Source organism: Phaethon lepturus, unplaced genomic scaffold, assembly GCF_000687285.1.
Source record: "Phaethon lepturus isolate BGI_N335 unplaced genomic scaffold, ASM68728v1 scaffold7837, whole genome shotgun sequence".
In the NCBI taxonomy this organism is placed as follows: domain Eukaryota; kingdom Metazoa; phylum Chordata; class Aves; order Phaethontiformes; family Phaethontidae; genus Phaethon; species Phaethon lepturus.
In genome coordinates, this window is record NW_010550279.1 from 49167 (window position 1) to 68078 (window position 18912).

General features: G+C 41.7%; 1 protein-coding gene across 1 annotated transcript in view; it reads left to right on the forward strand.

Moving 5' to 3' along the window:
- FSHR (follicle stimulating hormone receptor) overlaps positions 1-18469 on the forward strand; it is a 51550-nt gene extending 33081 nt beyond the window's left edge. Inside the window, exons 5-9 of the mRNA XM_010290521.1 lie at positions 1100-1177; positions 4602-4670; positions 4786-4860; positions 9834-10019; positions 16760-18469. Coding sequence (XP_010288823.1) covers positions 1100-1177; positions 4602-4670; positions 4786-4860; positions 9834-10019; positions 16760-17987 — 1636 coding nt within the window. The 3' untranslated portion in view covers positions 17988-18469. The remainder of the gene's footprint in view (positions 1-1099; positions 1178-4601; positions 4671-4785; positions 4861-9833; positions 10020-16759) is intronic.
- The last annotated feature ends 443 nt before the right edge of the window (positions 18470-18912 follow it).

Genomic DNA, 18912 nt, shown 5'->3' on the forward strand with positions numbered 1-18912 from the left:
TTTTTTTCAGGTGAAACTCCTCACTTTCTTGTAAGAATTAAGTGGGCCTTGATATTGCTTGAGTCCCAGATTAGACCTTGGTTCAAATATTGGCCTCACTAAGGTCAATAAGAAAATTCCCCTTGGCTTCAGTTGTGCCAATATTTAATTTCCAAAGATAGCTCTTCATGGGTCATTGATGTTTATAAATGGCTCGCGCATGTCCTTAGCAGAGGGATACACTTCACTTGTACGGGTGCTGCACTCCCTCCCTATTCCTACTTCTGCTGACCTCAGTTTGCAGAATGGGGCCTCTGTGTAGGTGTCACTTAATGCAGAGTCGTGGCCATATTCAAGTGTCAGCATGAGATAATTTTGGAATCACACTTAATTTCAAGCTTTGCAGATAAATCATTTTGTTCCGTGCTTTCCAACAGAAACAGCATGAAAACAACCACATCCCCAGTCTAAATTATGAGTAAAACTGTTTAACTTCTTTGAGGTCTATTTTGAGCAAGCAACAGAACGTGTATCTGCCGTTCCTTTTTTCCTATCAGTCAAAAACGCTGAAAGACCGAAATGCCTACTTGTCAGTGCAGCACACTGCATTGACAGGGGTCTCACGTCTTAAGTTCTTCAGCACATACAAAGCTTATAAGCAACCCCATTGACATCAGCAGGGGAATTATTCGTGGGCTAGTAGGTATCCTGCGGAATCAGGCCAAAAAGGCTAATGGCTTTTCCTTCTTCTGGTTGGGAGGCTGCAAGAAGGGGTGGCCTCGCAGCCCCTCAGTTTGCATTTTCTGGGCAATATGTTTGCTGGAGGAACTATTGCATCCACCTCAGGATTATAAGACCTGGGGTTTTATGCATTTTAATCACTTCAGCCTATTTGGGAGGAAGGTATGGGGGTGTTTGAAGTGTTTTGCTCCAGCCTTTTTTACCAGGAAGGTTTGTGCTCTGCAGACAAAATGTCTTAAAAACTTCAGTATTACCCTCTGCCTATAATAGTTCCTTAGGTTGAATACAAGGAAAAATACTGTGTTTGAAATAGCATATCATATTGGAAGGTTCACAGAGGTGCCAAAAGGTGTAGTTTCTATTTTATTTTATTTTTCAGAGATATTCAAGACAATATCAATATACGTACAATTGAAAGAAATTCATTCATGGGCCTGAGTTCTGAAAGTGTGATTCTGTGAGTAAGACACAGCAAATCCATTATTCTCCTTGTTAGCTCGTTTCGTCTCCAGAATAGGGTCAAGGAAACTGGGGGATGGGCACTATTTCATACATTTCCAAATTCAAATGGAGCTTTTAGACTTCTCCTCTACCGCTGAAATGTCTGTATTCTGTTTCTCTGCCATGAAAAATGAATGTTTTTGTGGTTTTCTGTTGTATTCTAATACTGCTCTTTATTTTAGAAGCACAGCGTAGAGCAAATTTAGTAATTACAGATGCCAAGGTTAAATATATTCCACCTCCAGCAACAGTTCCATGTGATACAAATTGTGTTCAAAAGGATGGCATGACTCATAAATATTTACAGTCAGACACATCATTCAAAGACATTTATTAATCGGGCAAAATATGTGTAGATGTTGTGGGAGTATGGTATATTTGTACACAGTGTTAATGCATTGATACAGGCCGGTTCACAATGCAGTTTCAAGCTGCGTGGTTTGATGACTCTACACTTGACTTGAACAGCCGTGTATTTTAATGAACTGTCTGGCTTCTTTCATCCCTTCTGTGGGTATATGAAAACATACCGTTTGCTTGCTAACGAGCTGCCATCATTTCACCTACCCCGTGACCAGACCGGAAGAATTTCCCGCTGTGCGTGTGCAGTTTACCTCGCATACCGAAGCAGACAAGCGAGATCTGATTGACTGATTGGGCTCACATTGATTTTGGTGGGAGCGAGGTCAGACCATCAATATTTGAAGAGAGGCCAGTAACAAGTCACTTAGCTGCTCGCTTTCCCTTTTCTCCATCAGTTATGCACAACCGCCGTCTACGTCAAGTCCCATGAAGTTTCAAACGCAGACAATTTTCTCAAATATATATTCAAGTCATTATACCCCAAAACCCAAAAGTTTATCTTTTCTGCTGTGATAATATTTGCTACTCAGGTGGGACTTTGTATTTTCAGAGCACTGCACAACAAGTAGTGTATTTGTTTCCGTGATACCACTAAGGGGTGAGATAAATATCCCAGATTTTTACTGTGATTTGACCTCTCTGTGCTGCTTCAGCACCATGAAATCGGCTTCCCCTCTCTCCCCAGGACATCCCATTGCTTATATGATTATTGGCTGGGTATTGAAGGATAGTCCTCTCTGAGGTCTTAAGGCTGCTGGTTTGCTAGCAAAATTGGCCTGGGGGAGGATCATGTCCTCTTCCAGCTGCCTTGCCCTGCCTTCTGCAACAGCCCCCTTGTCATGGGCTCTGCAAGCAGACCCGGCCAGCACCCGCCTGGTCCGACGATGTCCCGACCCTGCTGTAGTTCTCCCTTGGGACAGAGGTCCTGCGCGTGCTCTTTGAGAGTCCCTGGTTAGTTTTTCCCTGTGCTGTGATGAACTTGCCTCATTTTAGATCTAAATTTGCTGGTTTTCTATAAAAAAAATGAAGCCACTATGCAATGCAATGGAAAGTTACCGTTACAGCAACATCATTTTGTGAAACCAGGCATGTCAAGACTCAGGACCCATTGAACTCCCAGATTCTGGGGAGACACAGGCTCCAAGCATATTTAAGCCGGTAATTTGGATTGCATCTGATCTCACAGTATGCATGGGAACAGCACAGACGGGAACTGTGGATACGTTTGGTAAAAAAGCGCTAGATATTTATGGAAGAAATGCACCTTGCTTCCAGGTCTGCAAGCCACTTCGAGCCCAAGACAGAGGTTTTCTGCCCTGAAATAGGGTGTAAATAGTACCTCAGGGGAAGTGGCCTCCTGCACCAGGTGAATTTTAAAGTGTGTTTTAAAAATACCACTATAGCCATGAAATGGTGAGTGAAAGCCCGTATGTCCAAGCTCTAGATCTCTGCTTCCACTGCCACTTGTTGCGAGTGTAAGAGTTAGTGAAGTCAGTAAGGATGCTGGTTGAAGTGAGGGGAGAATTTGTCTCAACAAAAACTTGTCTATATGTTGTATATTGAGGTCTTGGGATTTAGATAAATCTTTTTTTGCTCTTTTTACTACTTGAAGGCAATTAGCCAGGTGACAGCAGTGTGTAGTCCATACTGTATAGCAACAGTGACTTTATGACCTTAGTATCTCACTGCGTTAGCATCATGTTCAGTGAAGAAACACCGTAAGTGCTAATACTGTAATTAAAAGCATATATATCAGCCTGGCAGCTACAAATGGATCAGATCAATGTAATATAATAAATGTTTTAAATGCTATAAGCAGGCACATGTCTCTCCTCTGTGCCTGCTCACTCATGTCTAATAGTGCTTGCAAGTGAAGGGGACGGTGACAGTCCTCCTGATCCGACCTGACAGACGTTACAGACATGGAGCTATGTACATCTGCCGGTCATGGTCAAAAGGGTAATCCTTTCAGCCAGACCCGTAACTGATTTTCATTGCTGACCTTAGCTCACCTTTCATTGCTCGGACCTTATCTAAGTGAGTCACTTGCATGCTCAACTTTCAGTGTGAATTAGAAACAAAACGTCCAGGTTTGCTGACAGTTTAATTAAATCAGGCCATTATTGCCATCAATCAGACCTGTCATTGCCTGTTGGAGAGGGCGTGAGTTGCAAAGTGACATTTAAAGCTGGATGAAAGATTGCACTGTAAAGATGATAAATATAACTGACCCAAATGTAAATTTTTAGGACCGGGAAGGGAAGGGAGGGAAGGAAGGAAGGACGTTAAACATTAATTAGTTAATGCACTACAGTCAAAAGTTGGCAGAAAGCCCGAGGAGCTTCGATTCCCAGTTCACTACCTGTGTCTCCTCTTGGGGGAAGGAGCCCGGGGGGGTGGGACGGAGCAGACAGGGAGTGTAATTTGTTGAGACAGCAGGAGTGGGAGGAATCTGCCACTTCCCAGGCAGTTTGGCACCACGGCCGCCCCGCTCCTGCCCTCCTGCCCAGCTTGGTGATGGTCAGCCTCCCTCCTCTGCCTGCCCCGCCGAGGACACGAGACCACTGCAGACGGTGGTCTTTTTTTTTCCCTAATAACTGTCAAAGGGTAAGCCATGGCCCAGTGTTTCAAAAGCATCTTGAAAAAAGTAAAACTAAGTGGCACCAACAGCACCAGAAGGAAAGATGCTGGTCTCACCCCTCCTGGGGTTAACCTGGGACAGCGCTGCAGCCTTCCCAGGGCACCCATGAGCCACGCCAGCATCTTCACCCTGGCTGCAGAAACTCACTCTAGCTATCACCTCTGATGGCAGCACGCGTCTGCCCTATTCACCTCTGTGCTCTGTTGGCATCTTACTAGCTCGTATTCATAGAAGTTTCACCATTTCACCATTTGAATATCCATTTAAGAATTTTATTTGTTTGAGATCCCCTTCACTGATTTGAATTGCACACATTTTAGTTATGAAGCACAAATAAGACCAGAACTTTTTTTTTTTTTTTTTTTCTCTATTGCAGATGGCTGAACAAAAATGGGATTCGGGAAATTGAGAATTATGCATTTAATGGAACGTACCTGGATGAGCTGTAACTATTTATATTGTTTACTACTCTGAAAAGCAATCATTAGAAGGTAGTAAATGCCGCAAGCTATTGTTTTAATCTCAGATTGTTTTAGCTTCAATATTGTTGTGTTTTTCAGAAATTTAAGTGATAACCACAACCTAGAAAAATTACCAAATGAGGTCTTCCAAGGAGCCAATGGGCCCGTTGTTTTGTAAGTAATATTCAGATATTATTTTTCTCATTATTAACTCCCTAGAAAAGAACAGAGAAGAACATATGAATGCCAGTCTGGATTTCAACATGTCACAAATCTTGGAGTTCAGAATTGGAGGTGTAGTTCTGAATATTAAAAAAGCTAGAAGCCATAACTGAAATTTCAGTCTAGATCCATGTTTTCACTTTGTCCTCAAGTTCTTGGGAGTATTTTCATCCAGGGATTTAGATCCAGGTTCCTCTCCACAGTTGATGAAGCTCTGTAAGAGAGTAGTTCTACTTCGTTTTTTAACCTGAGAAAAATGCTGATATATTTTTGTTTGAGTAAAATCAATAGGTGAGGGGGTCCTTGGTGCTTAGATCTGAGTTGCTTACCACTGTAGATCTGCCCCTGCATCTCTGAAGCTTAGGGCTGAAGATAAAAACCCTTCCCTACAGGGATAGGGATTGAGATGTCCCATCCCCCGTAGAGATAGGTATGAGCTATATCTCATACAGTTACAGCAGGGTGTCTTTGGTGGGTGATAAGCTGCAAAGCGAGGTCTCAGTAGCAGAGAATTCAGCAGTGAAATGCTCATGGATCTCAGTCACCATTACCTCAAGCCACAGTTTGTCATGGGGTCTGAAAATGCCTGCTAGTGTGCACAACTGCTTGTGTTTCTGAGCACAAGCCACAACACGTAAGAGCTGCAAAAGACACATGGGAGTCTTCTTTTGTCTCACCAATTCATCAGAGCCAGTCTCTCTTCCCATCTACCCTGGATGTCCAGAGAGGACTAGGAGTCACCCAGAAAGGGTGAAAAGGGGTCATTGGAGCTGTTGGAAGATTTTAAACAAAGTGGTTAAAAATCTAAAAAAGAGGGAAAAAAATGTCTGGTTGACCTTAAGTTCAGATCAGAGCTCTTCTGAAGGCCTTTTTTCCACATTGTGATGGTCAGTGCACCTATGATATAAAGAGCTATGGTATGGGTTACTGCATTCTGCTTTATTTCCATCACTCCCTCAAAGCCTCTTCCTTCTTTGGAAAAGACTGACAGTGCAGTGTCTTTTCAGCAGTAATATCATAGAGGTTTCTTTGGAAAAGCATTGTTTCCTGTAGTGAAAAGTAAATGCATTTTCTTTGCAAGCTCTAGCTGATACAATCATATTCTGGATGTTTATCAAATTGATTTGGCTGTAGTTCAGATTCATTTGATAGTTCAATTTCTAACACCGAGTTATTTGCGTAAGAAGTTTTGTGTTCCATTACCAATACATCCACTATTCTATGGATGGGAAATTACCTTTTTATCCTGCCTGAGATCATGAAAGAGCCTTCTTACTCATCCATCACTGCAGTGTACACCAGGAATGCGCTTTCACTTATAGAAATGATTGACCCATAATCATATCTTTGCTGGGACAATTTTGCATTGTTGTTGCAATCAAATCTGTGTTGCAGACTGCAGTGTTTTATTGGAATGAATGTCAGGGTGTTTTAACTCTTGATCTTCCTGAACCAGGGCTCTACAGTCAATTAATACTAACTTCTATTTCATAATTCAGCATATCAAAATAATATGAAAGACACACAAACACGAATAGTAATGTCAGAAAGCACCAATCTTAGCCCTTGTACAGGCTACACAGTTTCACGAATCAATTCCTCTCTCAGGCTCACAGCTCTTGGCTGAATTAGAATATCTCTTTTGGAAAGACATCAAGTTTTGCGTTAAAGGATTTCGGCAGCGACGGGAGGCAAGTAAATAAAACGGCTAATTACTTCCACACCTATACACATTCCTTCTATCTAGAAATACACTGTATTTGCAACCTGGAGTTCCAGAGCTTCACTTTTCAGCCATATCGTTTCATTTAATCATCTTCTGGTGCTCCCAGAGCTGTAGTGGCTTACACCAGCTTTTACTGAAGTCCTTAGGAGTTCTCTGTCTGCATCCTGACTCGGATGCAGGGCAAGGTCTGGCTGTGGTCCCTCATATCCTTGTCTTCAACATGAAACCCACGTATGGGGGCCGCAGGAGAGCACCAGTAGATCCCCAGCTCGACAGCTGAGCCCCTGACGCACAGCCAGAGATCAGTTTAGATACAAGCACATCTCACTGATCAGTCTACCCTAACTCTGATTTCTGCTCCGCCAGCCATTTCTTGCTGTTTCTGTCTGTGCCTTGCACACCGTACCAGTTGGTCAGTATTTTTGCTATTCCAACAGAGACTCCCAGTGGGAAAAGGAAGTGATTGGAAGAGAAGCCAGATTCATTTTGCTGTTCCTGCACTGGCTGCTCTCAAGGCTGATGACTAGCAGCCAAGCAATAATAATACAAGAACATGTATTCCAGTCACTGATGCTTTCTGGTTTGATTTCCTACTGCCACTTTATCGTCTTGTTCATCATGCTTATTTAATTTATCAAGCCTCTAGCTAGAGACCAACATCCCGAAGAACCTCTGCACTGAGGTCTGCACATGGTGACCCACTGGAGCAAGTTACTAAACCACCTGCACAATGTCTGTGTTTGCTGTTCAGGGGCTTGTCTAGTGGTGCATCAATAACTATCCCTAACAGACATACCAACAAACCCTGCGGGAGAATGCAAAGCACTTTCCCTAACTCACTTCTGTTTACGTGCAATAATGAGCATAAAAAGAAAAAAATTTAAATGAAGAAGAATATATTCTCATGGAAGAATATTTATTATTTATGAAACTATTTAGAGATGCCCAGAGATAGAGTAACTTTTTGGCTATTTTTAAGGCTAGGTGATATTCCTATTCATATTTACTTGTTATTTCTACCCAGTGTAATAACAGTTTGGACTCAGTAAAGTTTTTTAGCTAACAAGCCAAAGAAAACATTTTCCATGCTCTTGTTTAGAATTATGAGCCCTTGCGAAGTTTCATAGGCTCTTAATGAGGCTATGAGTGATGCTGTCTGTGGATTTAGGCAGAAAACTGCTCTTTAGTTGTTGAGTCACGATTACATGCTCTAGGTGAGGGTTTTCATTAGGCAGCATACTAAGGGCTATAGTCAGTCCATGATAGGATCAAGGTTGCTCTGCAACCTAATAGCCTGTTCAAGTGTCCAAGCCAGAAAACGACAGCCTAAAATTTCTCGTCAGCTGCTGCTTTTACCTCCTGCGAGAAACAGGTCAGGCCTGGAACAACCCTCAGGACCACAGTGTGGCTTCTCTCAACCTGACCTGAAGAAATTCAGAGTATTTCTGACTCCACCGGTCTGTCCTGCCCTTCCAGTAGGAGTCATGACCCCAGGTCAGGGTAGCAGAGTGGGGTCTGTGTTTGTTCCTCTGCTGCCACAGTTCATGGTCCAGTTGTTGAAGCTGTTACGTTCCTTCAGAGCCTGGATGCAAAGACTCAGCTGTGGGCACAGCATAGACACAAAGATCCTATTTACCAACCACCAGTTTTACTAACTGCTTTATTAGCTGCCTATGAATTTGTTAGACTTGGCCACCCTAAGCTAAAGACTGTGAGTTCAAACAGAGCCATTTCCTTGCATTCATTTTGCTTAGAATGGAGAAACAGAGGTGCATAACAACTGTCTAAAATTATTACATGCTGCTAAAACATGGTCTCACCCTCACGTGGCATCACTCTACTGCTTTAATACGATAATAAAAACAATTTGTGCATGTTGAGTAATAGAGATCAAATAACAAGTTGTCCTGACATTGTACTGTTATGGATGAATTGGAAACTGTACCTTGGAGGGGGCATGGAGAAAATTACAAATATTCTCAGTTCAATACCCTGATTAGGGAAAATTCCTTTCTTTGTCAGAGAATAAAGAGCAGAGCAGCTTTGGCAAACGCTGTATCCTCGATCAGTCTCAGGCCATAAAAGCACAGGGGCTAAGGGAGGACAGGGCAATTTTGTGCAGTTCATTTTTACTGTTGCTCTTAAGAGAAAGGAGTGTGCTCTCCTGCTGCCACAAGCATTTTGTGCCCTAGTGAGGGAAATGTGGGGACGTTTTGCCCCAGCTCTTACACCCTAGAGCCATGGGTTTGGGTTCCCAAGTACCTCTTTAGCCTTGAGGTGGAGCACCCTTGGGGCTTCCCTTTCCCCACCTGGGTGGCACAAGTCAAGATTTAGTGTTTGCACAATGTGTTTCCTTTTAAAAGCCCCGCTAATACATCCGTAGCCACTGCTTCCATCTCTGCCTTTGATAGCCTGTCCCCCACAGTAATTGCCTTCCACATAATATATGTGGACTTTATTAGTTATAAATAACTAATTTATAAATACCTAAATAAACTAAAAAATAACTACTTATTAACTAATAAACTAATAAAAAACTATGACTCCTAACGTCCTGTAATCTTGCTTATTCCTTCGCTTCAGTCTGTGATCTCTTTGTTTTTTAAACCTCTGGAAATGTTTTGTTATTTTTATTCCTTACAGTTTGAACCATGTCACCCCTGTCTCTCTTTAATCTCTTTTCCTTCCTAGTGAGTATAAAACCTGATATCCCCAACCTGTCCTCACTACTGTACCCCGCTGTGAGCTTCTCTCTCTGTGTTTATTGCCTTTTCCACAGCAGCCTTCCCATGATGTGATGTTCATGTAGCAAACTTCTGTTGGGATTTCCTCAGCCTTTTTTTATCCTGTAACAGTATTCTGGGATGATTGTTGCATTTACTGGGTATTTACTAAACCCAGAATCATATGGCACTAATGGTTTATGTCCCTGCTAATTCTTACACAGAAGGTTATGGGATTTTTTTCTTTTTTCTTAGACCAGACTAGCATCACTTGATTGTTGTTTGCAATGGATATTAGTTCAGGTCTCCTGGAGGAACACCTAATTTATCCCTGGATCCTCTTTTCAGTATAGATTTCCAGCTGATCTCTTTCCAATCACTACTCCGAAAATGAGTAGGATAGTCTAAAACACATATCCACCATCGAGCAGAAGTAAATTTGCTTTTTACCAAGATTTTTATATGTTTTCTTAAAGGGATATTTCAAGGACAAGAATCAGTTTCCTGCCAAGTCATGGATTAGAACTCATTAAGAAGCTAAGAGCAAGGTCTACATACAATTTAAAAAAGCTTCCTGATTTAAGAAAATTTAGATCTTTGATTGAGGCAAACTTCACCTATCCTAGCCATTGCTGTGCATTTACAAACTGGAAAAGACAAAAGTAAGTTATTTCATTTGTTTTTCTTTTTGGTGTTTCTCAGCAGTTGATAGTGACTTAAATAAACTTCCTCAAAATCTGGATAGAAAAGGTGTCTCCAGTGCAGGTAAGTAAATGGCTAGAAATAAATAAATGTACAATACATACAGGTTTATGCATTCTACACACTGCACTGCCTCTCCATTACCAGGGAGTAATAAATTTTGATAGCTATGTTAGCATCAGCATTTTCCCCAGCTGCAGCTCTAGCCTCCACCTGTCATAGGTCCATCTTTCATTGGGACCTGCCATCTCAGATCAGCCTGGAACCACACTGAAGACGTTCAACTGGGAAAAGTTTGATAACTTTTCAGGAGGTAGCTGGAGGGAAAGCTGTGTTTGCAGAGAAGCTGGTCAATATTTGGCCATCGATTCAGGAGGGTAACAGGACTGCTGAATGGTCTTAAACTCTTCTCTCGGATAGCCACACTGATGTTGGAACAGTGTCCAACCAAGCGCCACAGATACGTCATCTGTGGAGTGTACATACACAATGTTTTTGGACATGATTTCTGAAATGGTTAACCTAGAGCAGGCCCCTTTTACTCAAATCAAGAGCGGGGTTGGGAGGGTGGGTTGTCTTTTTAGACTCCCAGAGTAGTTTCCCATGCTTGTTTTAATTTTCCATTAGCAAGTTGCAGTGAGACTTAAGGTGTCAATGATTCTCATTGAGTGTTTTTGGCTGTTCAGATAGATAGACTTTAAATGTACACGTTAACTAGTTAATGAACCTCTTAAATTTGTGCCACTGAAAAACATGAGGAACTGATACCTACAGAAACCTGCTGTTATTTTTCGAAGTTCGTTCTTTACTGGATGTCCTCAAAGACTTGGAATTTGCCATGGCAGAAAAAAAATTGTGTACCATTGTTACAATTCAAGACACTGTCTTCAGAATTTGCCTAAAACTTCAAAGAAAAATAAAACCATGCAGAGAAAACATAAACTATTAGTAGCTTCTTATTAATACTTATAATAGCCATTTTTTTTTTTTACTTTTAGTATTGTATTGTCACCAGATGAAAGATAACTGATCTTGCTTGTTCTGATAGCTAATAAAGACCAATCACATGTGTTTGCAAAACTATCTGTGTGAAGAGTGCAAGTTTGGTGGTGGAGACTGCAGTAATAAGGGAAGTATCTGACAGAATATATCCCCCATTGCCCATTTTTGATCCAAAATGCTAAACTTTTCTCTAGGACATTTTATCAGCAGGACACATTTTCACATACTTCTGCAGGCTTATACAGGCACAGTGCTGGGTAATTTGCTAAGTAGAAATGGGTCCAGTCCTTTGAGCGCTGGTGACAAAGTGGTATTTGCCGAAGAGTCCAATGGAAGCATGTTTAGTCCTGAATATGCAAAGGGACCTTGATATCACTGTAATTCATATTTTTGAAGGTACTTGTCTTCTGGGCTGCTTGGGCCAAATCAGGACTCAAATCCCAGAATCGATCCAGTAAACTAGGCAACTGGCCTTTTCAAAAAACAGCGTAAGAATTACTATTGAAGGAAAGCTACAGGAGAAAATGGCCCTGGCCTTTTGGTAAACTCTCAGTATTTAATCCCCTCACTTGGGCTTTAAATAACTTCTATGTCATGCTTGCTCCAGGGAACTGAAGCCCACAGCACTCACTTCCCCCTTAGTACAGCCTCACTTTTGGAAGCCTCTGCCCTGGCAGGTAAGAAGCCAAGGAGGGCACTGACAGCTCTTTCCACAGCCTCGGCAAGTGCAATTTAGCAAAGAAATGCCAATGAACTGTGCAAAGCTCACATAACACAAGTGCGGATGGCCAGCGAGCTGGACTGGAGCACCACGCGGTGGTAGGGCTGCTTCTGGAGCCAGTCTGGTCACAACTTCACAATCCCCTATAGTATCAAGTGTGATGCAACGGTAAGAAATATGCAGGCTGGAGATGCTCTTCTTTATGATATATGATGTATGATTACTTGAATAAATGTGCATGTGAACTGTATCACCCTGGTCAACAGAACAAAGTTGAATGTATTTACATATGTCTTTAATAGTTACCAGACATATTTTTTAAAAAACATAAGCATAAATGCAAAATTATTAGAACCAATTTTTTAGATCGACTCTTCCTATTAACTGCTTTAAAACATAATTAAAAATGGCAATTCCTTTCATACAGTCATGTGTCTTGTACTGAAATTGGTGGGAGACTGGTATCATCTCTCCAGCTTAAAGAGAGAAAATGGATGCATTTTGGTTCAGTTTGAATCCTAAAGTGTATTACCATATACTTCAGCAGAGATTAGTCACACGTACAGTAGCTACACCCGCTTTCATTTCAAAGTGGTTTTCTTGACAGCTGGCACAAGCTGCCTGTGCATTGAAGACTGCTCCGGTTGTTTAAGAGTTATTAACGGCTTGCAGTGCTTGATCACACAACACCTATTATCTCTTTGGCGAGAGCTGTGCTTGGTTCAAGGCAGTACACATCGCTTCTGCTGACGAGAACCGTGATGTGACCTGACTTGCCTTCACAGGAGACAGTCATCCTCCCATGGCCGTTTGGGTCTCAGAATACTTCCAGGTAGTCCAGTGAGGATGAAAAGGATGCCTCATCACGCCCAGAAGTGCACTTCTAAGGATCACGGCAGCAGCTGGTGTTGACATGGGAAATTGGGGAAGGAATTAAGACAGGGATGTATGGCCCCTTCCTGGCTGCCCTATTTATGTAAGATTTCCCCTCTTTCAGACTTTTGCAACACTCAAGAACGTTAGAAAAAATAAGTTGCCATAGTGGGTCACTCCAGAAGCCATCTGCACTGGCGAACAGGCTCTGTTGTGATAACAGAAAGCTTATATTTTGGAGGATGTCACACCAAGCACAGCTCCGCCAGACTGAGACACAAATTAAAACATAGGTAATTTTGATTTTTTTTTTCCCATTCCAAGAAGGATTATATGATAAATATTGATCCACAGATTTATCACACTGGAATATTGTGATGCTGGCCTAACAGAAGCTAAGCTGCTTTCTTAGGACAAGCTCGCCACACATTTTTCTGTAACTGGAAATTAATATCCTTGAAGTGCAGATAGGGCAGAGGCTGGATGTTAAAACCCTCAACTTGACATAGACCATTATGAACTTCAGCAAGCTTTTTGCTTTCTTTGACATAAAGATCACCTTCTGCCTAAAAGAATGACATTGATATGACTCTGCCCTTGCACTTGATCATTATTCGTTGGAGGAGCTGTCACTTAAAATCCTACTTTTTTGAAAAACATGGCAGCATCAGGAGTCGTGTTTGGGTCTCGTCTCATGAGAACATAATATCAGTTGCTCACAACTCACTTGATGTCACTTTTCAGTGAGGGTGATTGGTTTGAGATGGGGCTTAATAGAGAACCTAGCCTGGGACTATTTATAATGCTGAGCATGTTTCTCAGCGTGCTACAGTCTGGAGGAAGAGTGGCTGGAAAGAGTGAGCTGCCCAGCGGAAAAGGAACTGGGGGTGCTGGCTGACAGCCGGCTGAACATGAGCCAGCAGGGTGCCCAGGTGGCCAAGAAGGCCAACAGCGTCCTGGCCTGTATCAGAAATAGTGTGGCCAGCAGGAGCAGGGAAGTGATCGTGTCCCTGTACTCAGCACTGGTGAGGCCGCACCTTGAATCCTGTGTTCAGTTTTGGGCCCCTCACTACAAGAAGGACATTGAGGGGTTGGAGTGTGTCCAGAGAAGGGCAACGAAGCTGGTGAGGAGTCTGGAGCACAAGTCTTATGAGGAGCAGCTGAGGGAACTGGGGTTGTTTAGTCTGGAGAAGAGGAGGCTGAGGGGAGACCTTATCGCTCTCTACAACTACCTGAAAGGAGGTTGTAGTGAGGTGGGTGTTGGTCTCTTCTCCCATGTAACTAGTGATAGGACGGGAGGAAATGGCCTCAAGTTGCGCCAGGGGAGATTTAGATTGGATATTACAAAACATTTCTTCACCAAAAGAGTTGTCAAGCATTGGAACAGGCTGCCCAGGGAAGTGGTTGAGTCACCATCCCTGGAGGTGTTTAAAAGATATGTAGGTGTAGTACTTAAGGACATGGTTTAGTGGTGGACTTGGCAGTGTTAGGTTAACGGTTGGACTTGATGATCCTAAAGGTCTTTTCCAACCTAAATGATTCTATGATTCTATTCTAAGATCCTGTTGTTACCGGATCCAGAAAAAGCACATAAAATAACCACTTGTAGTAATTTTTGTTTATTTTTGTCAGAGCACTCCGCCAATTTTAACGTTATTCTTTAAGTTGTCCTTTCTCTAGTTTGTTTTTCAGAGGGTTTACTTAAGCAAAGCAATGTTAAACAGTAACAGAGGGTTACATATAGACTGAATAAATGAACTGTGTTACAATACCTACCATCTCAAAAGGAAGCAACCATCTCTTGCCAAAAAATGTTTTAGCTTGTTGCTTTGAATGCGCTGTATAGCACAAAGGGCAAATACCCCAAGGCAAAGAACCGGTAAGCAGTCAGTACCAGAGAACGGCTCTTCTTTCCCTCAGGAGTTTGCAACTGCCCATCTTATCTGCTTACAGTACGTGTAACCAGCCGGAAGACTCCTCGTCACCCATCCTCAGAGCAAACAGAGCCACTCACTCCTTGGGAACCTGATTTTATTTGGAACCGCTGGCACTGTAAAATAATTCAAGAATGAATAAATGGTAATAAGCAGATATATTTAATTGGCCTTACATAGCAGCCTTACCAGGGGACAGATTTAGCTCCAGGCAGTGCCTCCATAATTTGGGAAAAGGTTTATTTTTAACTCATAGCTGAGAAATGACTGGATAAAAATATTTCCCTCAGTTCATTTATGAAGAAGCACCAATTGCAGTAGCTTTCAGTGCCCTTGACTGCCTGTTGCACTTAAAACTGAGGGACTTTCTCTCACGTTATTGCTCCTTGGAAGCATATATTCCCTTTCAGTGAGAGAACTGTTGATATATTGATCAATAGAGTGGACCCCTCACTCATCCTTATGCGAGCAGAACACAGGGGAGCAAAATGTAATGCCTTGTTATTGCTACTGTGACCTCCACAGTGCATATTTGACCTCACAGAAAATCAGTTTTCTGCCTCAGTTGACAGGCAAGATAAAAAATATTGATAATAGTACAGGGTGCTCAGAACCTCATAGGAAATGTCCCTCACCTTCTGGTGCTGGGCCTTCATTAGTCTTCCTTTCTTGCAGACCTTTTAAACTAGATTTTTGGAAGATGTAGCGAGTGCACGAAGTCAAAGGGTAAAATCAGGTTACAGAAAAGAATTCTCCCTTTTAAGCTGCTACCAATTGTTTAACAATTTCAGCCTAACTTGCCTAGAAAGCTTTTCTCTCAACTGTACTGGAAGTCAGAGTGGAAGATAGGCTGGAGTCCTGTCCTAGAAATTATACACCTAAATTGCTGTCTTGGCTGTAGATGAAAGTAGGGAGAGCTGAACTGTGTTGGTTTTGCAACACGTTGTCAGCTGTTTTATTTCCTAGCTTAAATTAGGTCTGGATCCATTTTATGCAAAGCTATGGATGCAAGTTTCTGGGACACCAACCTTCAAAGGTGGCTAGGAGAAGCAGTTGATAAAGACTGACCCCTTATTTCTCGTTAACATACTTTGATAGTTCTTAGCTTGATGGAGCTGATAATCTTTCTATCATCTCAGCCAAAACACTTGTTTCTTCCTTTGGTCTAGGCATGGAGTATAAGGGTGTAGAGTTAATCTTCTAGGAAATAAAGCCAAACACAAAACTGTCAAAAAATACTTGCTTTACCTTCAAAGGAATTTTATTCTTTTCCTTTATTTCTTTCATCTACTTTTTCTAAAATATGCAAAAAGTTTAAAAAAGGCTTTTGGACAGAAATAAAAGCAACTACTGTCTCTACATAAATGTTTGGTTGGTTTGGTGTGGGTTCGTTTGGCTTGGCTTTGCTTCACTTCACTTGGTGAATTTTCAAATCCATTTTCTTTGAAAAACATTTTTTAACCAAAATGTTCTACCGTGTCTTGTGTTTGTATCTATGTTGGCATCCAACTTCTGGAGATTATCTGGGAGACTGCATTAATATATTTATGCTATTTATTTGTCTAAATGGCCAGGTACTATTATGATATTAGACGCTCAGAATGAATGGCATAAACTGGAGTTTTCCTGTGCCCTGAAGGAGTTACAAGATTGAATATGACACACTACCAAAAAAATTTTAGGAAAAAGGGAATTCAAGAGTAATACTAATGGATAGTAGCATTACTGTGATTATATAGGCTCCTCATGGGCACAGCTGAATTGACTCATTCTTCAAAGTTCAGTCTTATGTAGGAATTCATCGTCACCTGTTTCTCCATGCAAGCATCAGCTTATCAATGACAGGTTATATGAGAAATTCGGTTGAAATAAGGACAGCTTCTTAGAGAATGCACCTGTCCGGTTGGATAACTGCATCATAATTGCTAGTAAAGCACACATCAGGCTTCCCTTCCCTTACATTTTATGATGTTTCCAAATAATTTACATTTTCATGTAATGTTTTATAAATAGGGACCAGCCAGACTATTAATTTCAAGCTCCAGGGTAGTCTACATAATCAGCTAACCAGAAAAACTGAGCTGTTAATGGAAACTGGATGATTTCATGTTTGTTGTATGCCTCCTGCTGTGTCTCTTAGTTTCCAATTCTACTCTTTTTACAATTTCAGCACTGAATTACATCCGATATGTAGCATATCTCAGGCCAAGCAAGACCTTGATGAGCAGCCTGGAGATAAGATACGTAGGCGATCCGCAGCTGAAGATTATATTTCCAACTATGGCATAGGATTTGACCCAGTGGAGAATGAATTTGACTATGGTTTATGCAATGAAGTAGTTAATGTAGCTTGCTCACCTAAACCTGATGCTTTCAATCCATGTGAAGATATCATGGGATACAACATTCTGAGAGTCCTGATATGGTTTATCAACATTTTAGCTATCTCTGGGAACATTGTTGTCCTCATTATTTTAATAAGCAGTCAATACAAACTCACCGTACCTCGTTTTCTAATGTGCAATCTTGCATTTGCAGACCTCTGCATAGGTATCTACCTGCTGTTTATTGCATCTGTAGATATCCAGACCAAAAGCCAGTATTACAACTATGCCATAGACTGGCAAACTGGGGCAGGATGCAATGCTGCAGGATTTTTTACAGTGTTTGCAAGTGAACTCTCCGTCTACACGCTGACTGTGATAACTCTGGAAAGGTGGCACACCATCACCTATGCCATGCAACTGGACCGCAAGGTTCGATTTCGTCATGCTGTGATTATAATGATTTTTGGGTGGATGTTTGCTTTCACAGTAGCACTTCTTCCCATATTTGGAGTCAGCAGCTACATGAAGGTCAGCATCTGTTTGCCCATGGATATAGAAACACCGTTTTCCCAGGCTTATGTTATATTTCTTTTAGTGTTGAATGTACTCGCATTTGTGATCATATGTGCCTGCTACATCTGCATCTACTTTACTGTGAGAAACCCCAATGTCATTTCTTCAAACAGTGACACCAAGATTGCCAAGCGCATGGCCATACTGATCTTCACGGACTTCCTCTGCATGGCACCAATATCTTTTTTTGCAATATCAGCCTCACTCAAGGTTCCTCTCATCACAGTTTCCAAATCCAAGATCCTTTTGGTTTTGTTTTACCCCATCAATTCCTGTGCTAACCCTTTCCTCTATGCCATTTTCACAAAGACTTTCCGCAGGGATTTCTTCATTCTGTTGAGCAAGTTTGGTTGCTGCGAAATGCAAGCCCAGATTTACAGAACAGACACCTCCTCATCCGCTCATAACTTCCACACGAGAAATGGCCATTGCCCTCCTGCATCAAAAAACAGTGATGGGACTATTTATTCATTGGTTCCTTTGAATCACTTGAACTGAAATGTTTGCATGAATTTGTGTCTGAGGCAGTGTGATAATCACTTTCTACTGTGAATTTGAATAATGACTTCAGCATAGCATGTAAACTTATTTTTTATGGGAAAATATTTTTATTTCCGCTTTGCTATTTTTGTTCAATGAACAACCATCAGAGATGACGCATCATTTCCATCAGTTCTTGAAGGACAAAGAACAAAACTTCAGTATGTGCCAAAGTGTTCTTGTAGAATTGTCTCAGGAAATAAATGAGATTATAAACTGGTATTTTTCACCATACAGGCAGATATTCCCTTCATTCTAAGAAGATGTTAGCTGCTTACAGAAAATTAAGTACTGGTTATATATGGTCGAAAGAAAAAAATATGTAAAATTAATCTTTTTGTCTGCAAAGTGTGTTGTAACAATGACAGATAATTAGCTCTTTTCAATTAATCATATGTGCTGGGGTTACAGGAGACAGAATGCCAACTTGAAGCCCTCCTTCAGCACAGATTTACTAGGAATGAGAATATTTTGCGTTGTTGCCATTTCTGTTCACCACAGCAGACGGGCCCGAGGCATCTCCAGCTAAGCTGGTGTTCACTGTTCCACACTGCATGGACCTGCCTTACTCTGCACACAAGTGTCACACTGGGTAGGGTTTGTGGTGATCTAGACAGGGAGGCTCAAGGAAACAGATTTCTTTTAAGTTTGCATCAAGGAGCTTGGTTTGGGGTTTGTTTTCAAGGTGAGAAAGAGCAAGAACAAGAGCAGGAGAATCCCTTCATAATAAGGAGGGTGTTTTCTCAAGTTGGTATCACAAAGTTATGTTGAAAACAGTTTTGTGTGGCTGGGCCCCTTGGGTATGGCAAGATAGGCCAACAGGCCACTCTAACATGATACCTGAGGCAGGTCTGCCATACAGCAGTATTAGTGCATTGCATTG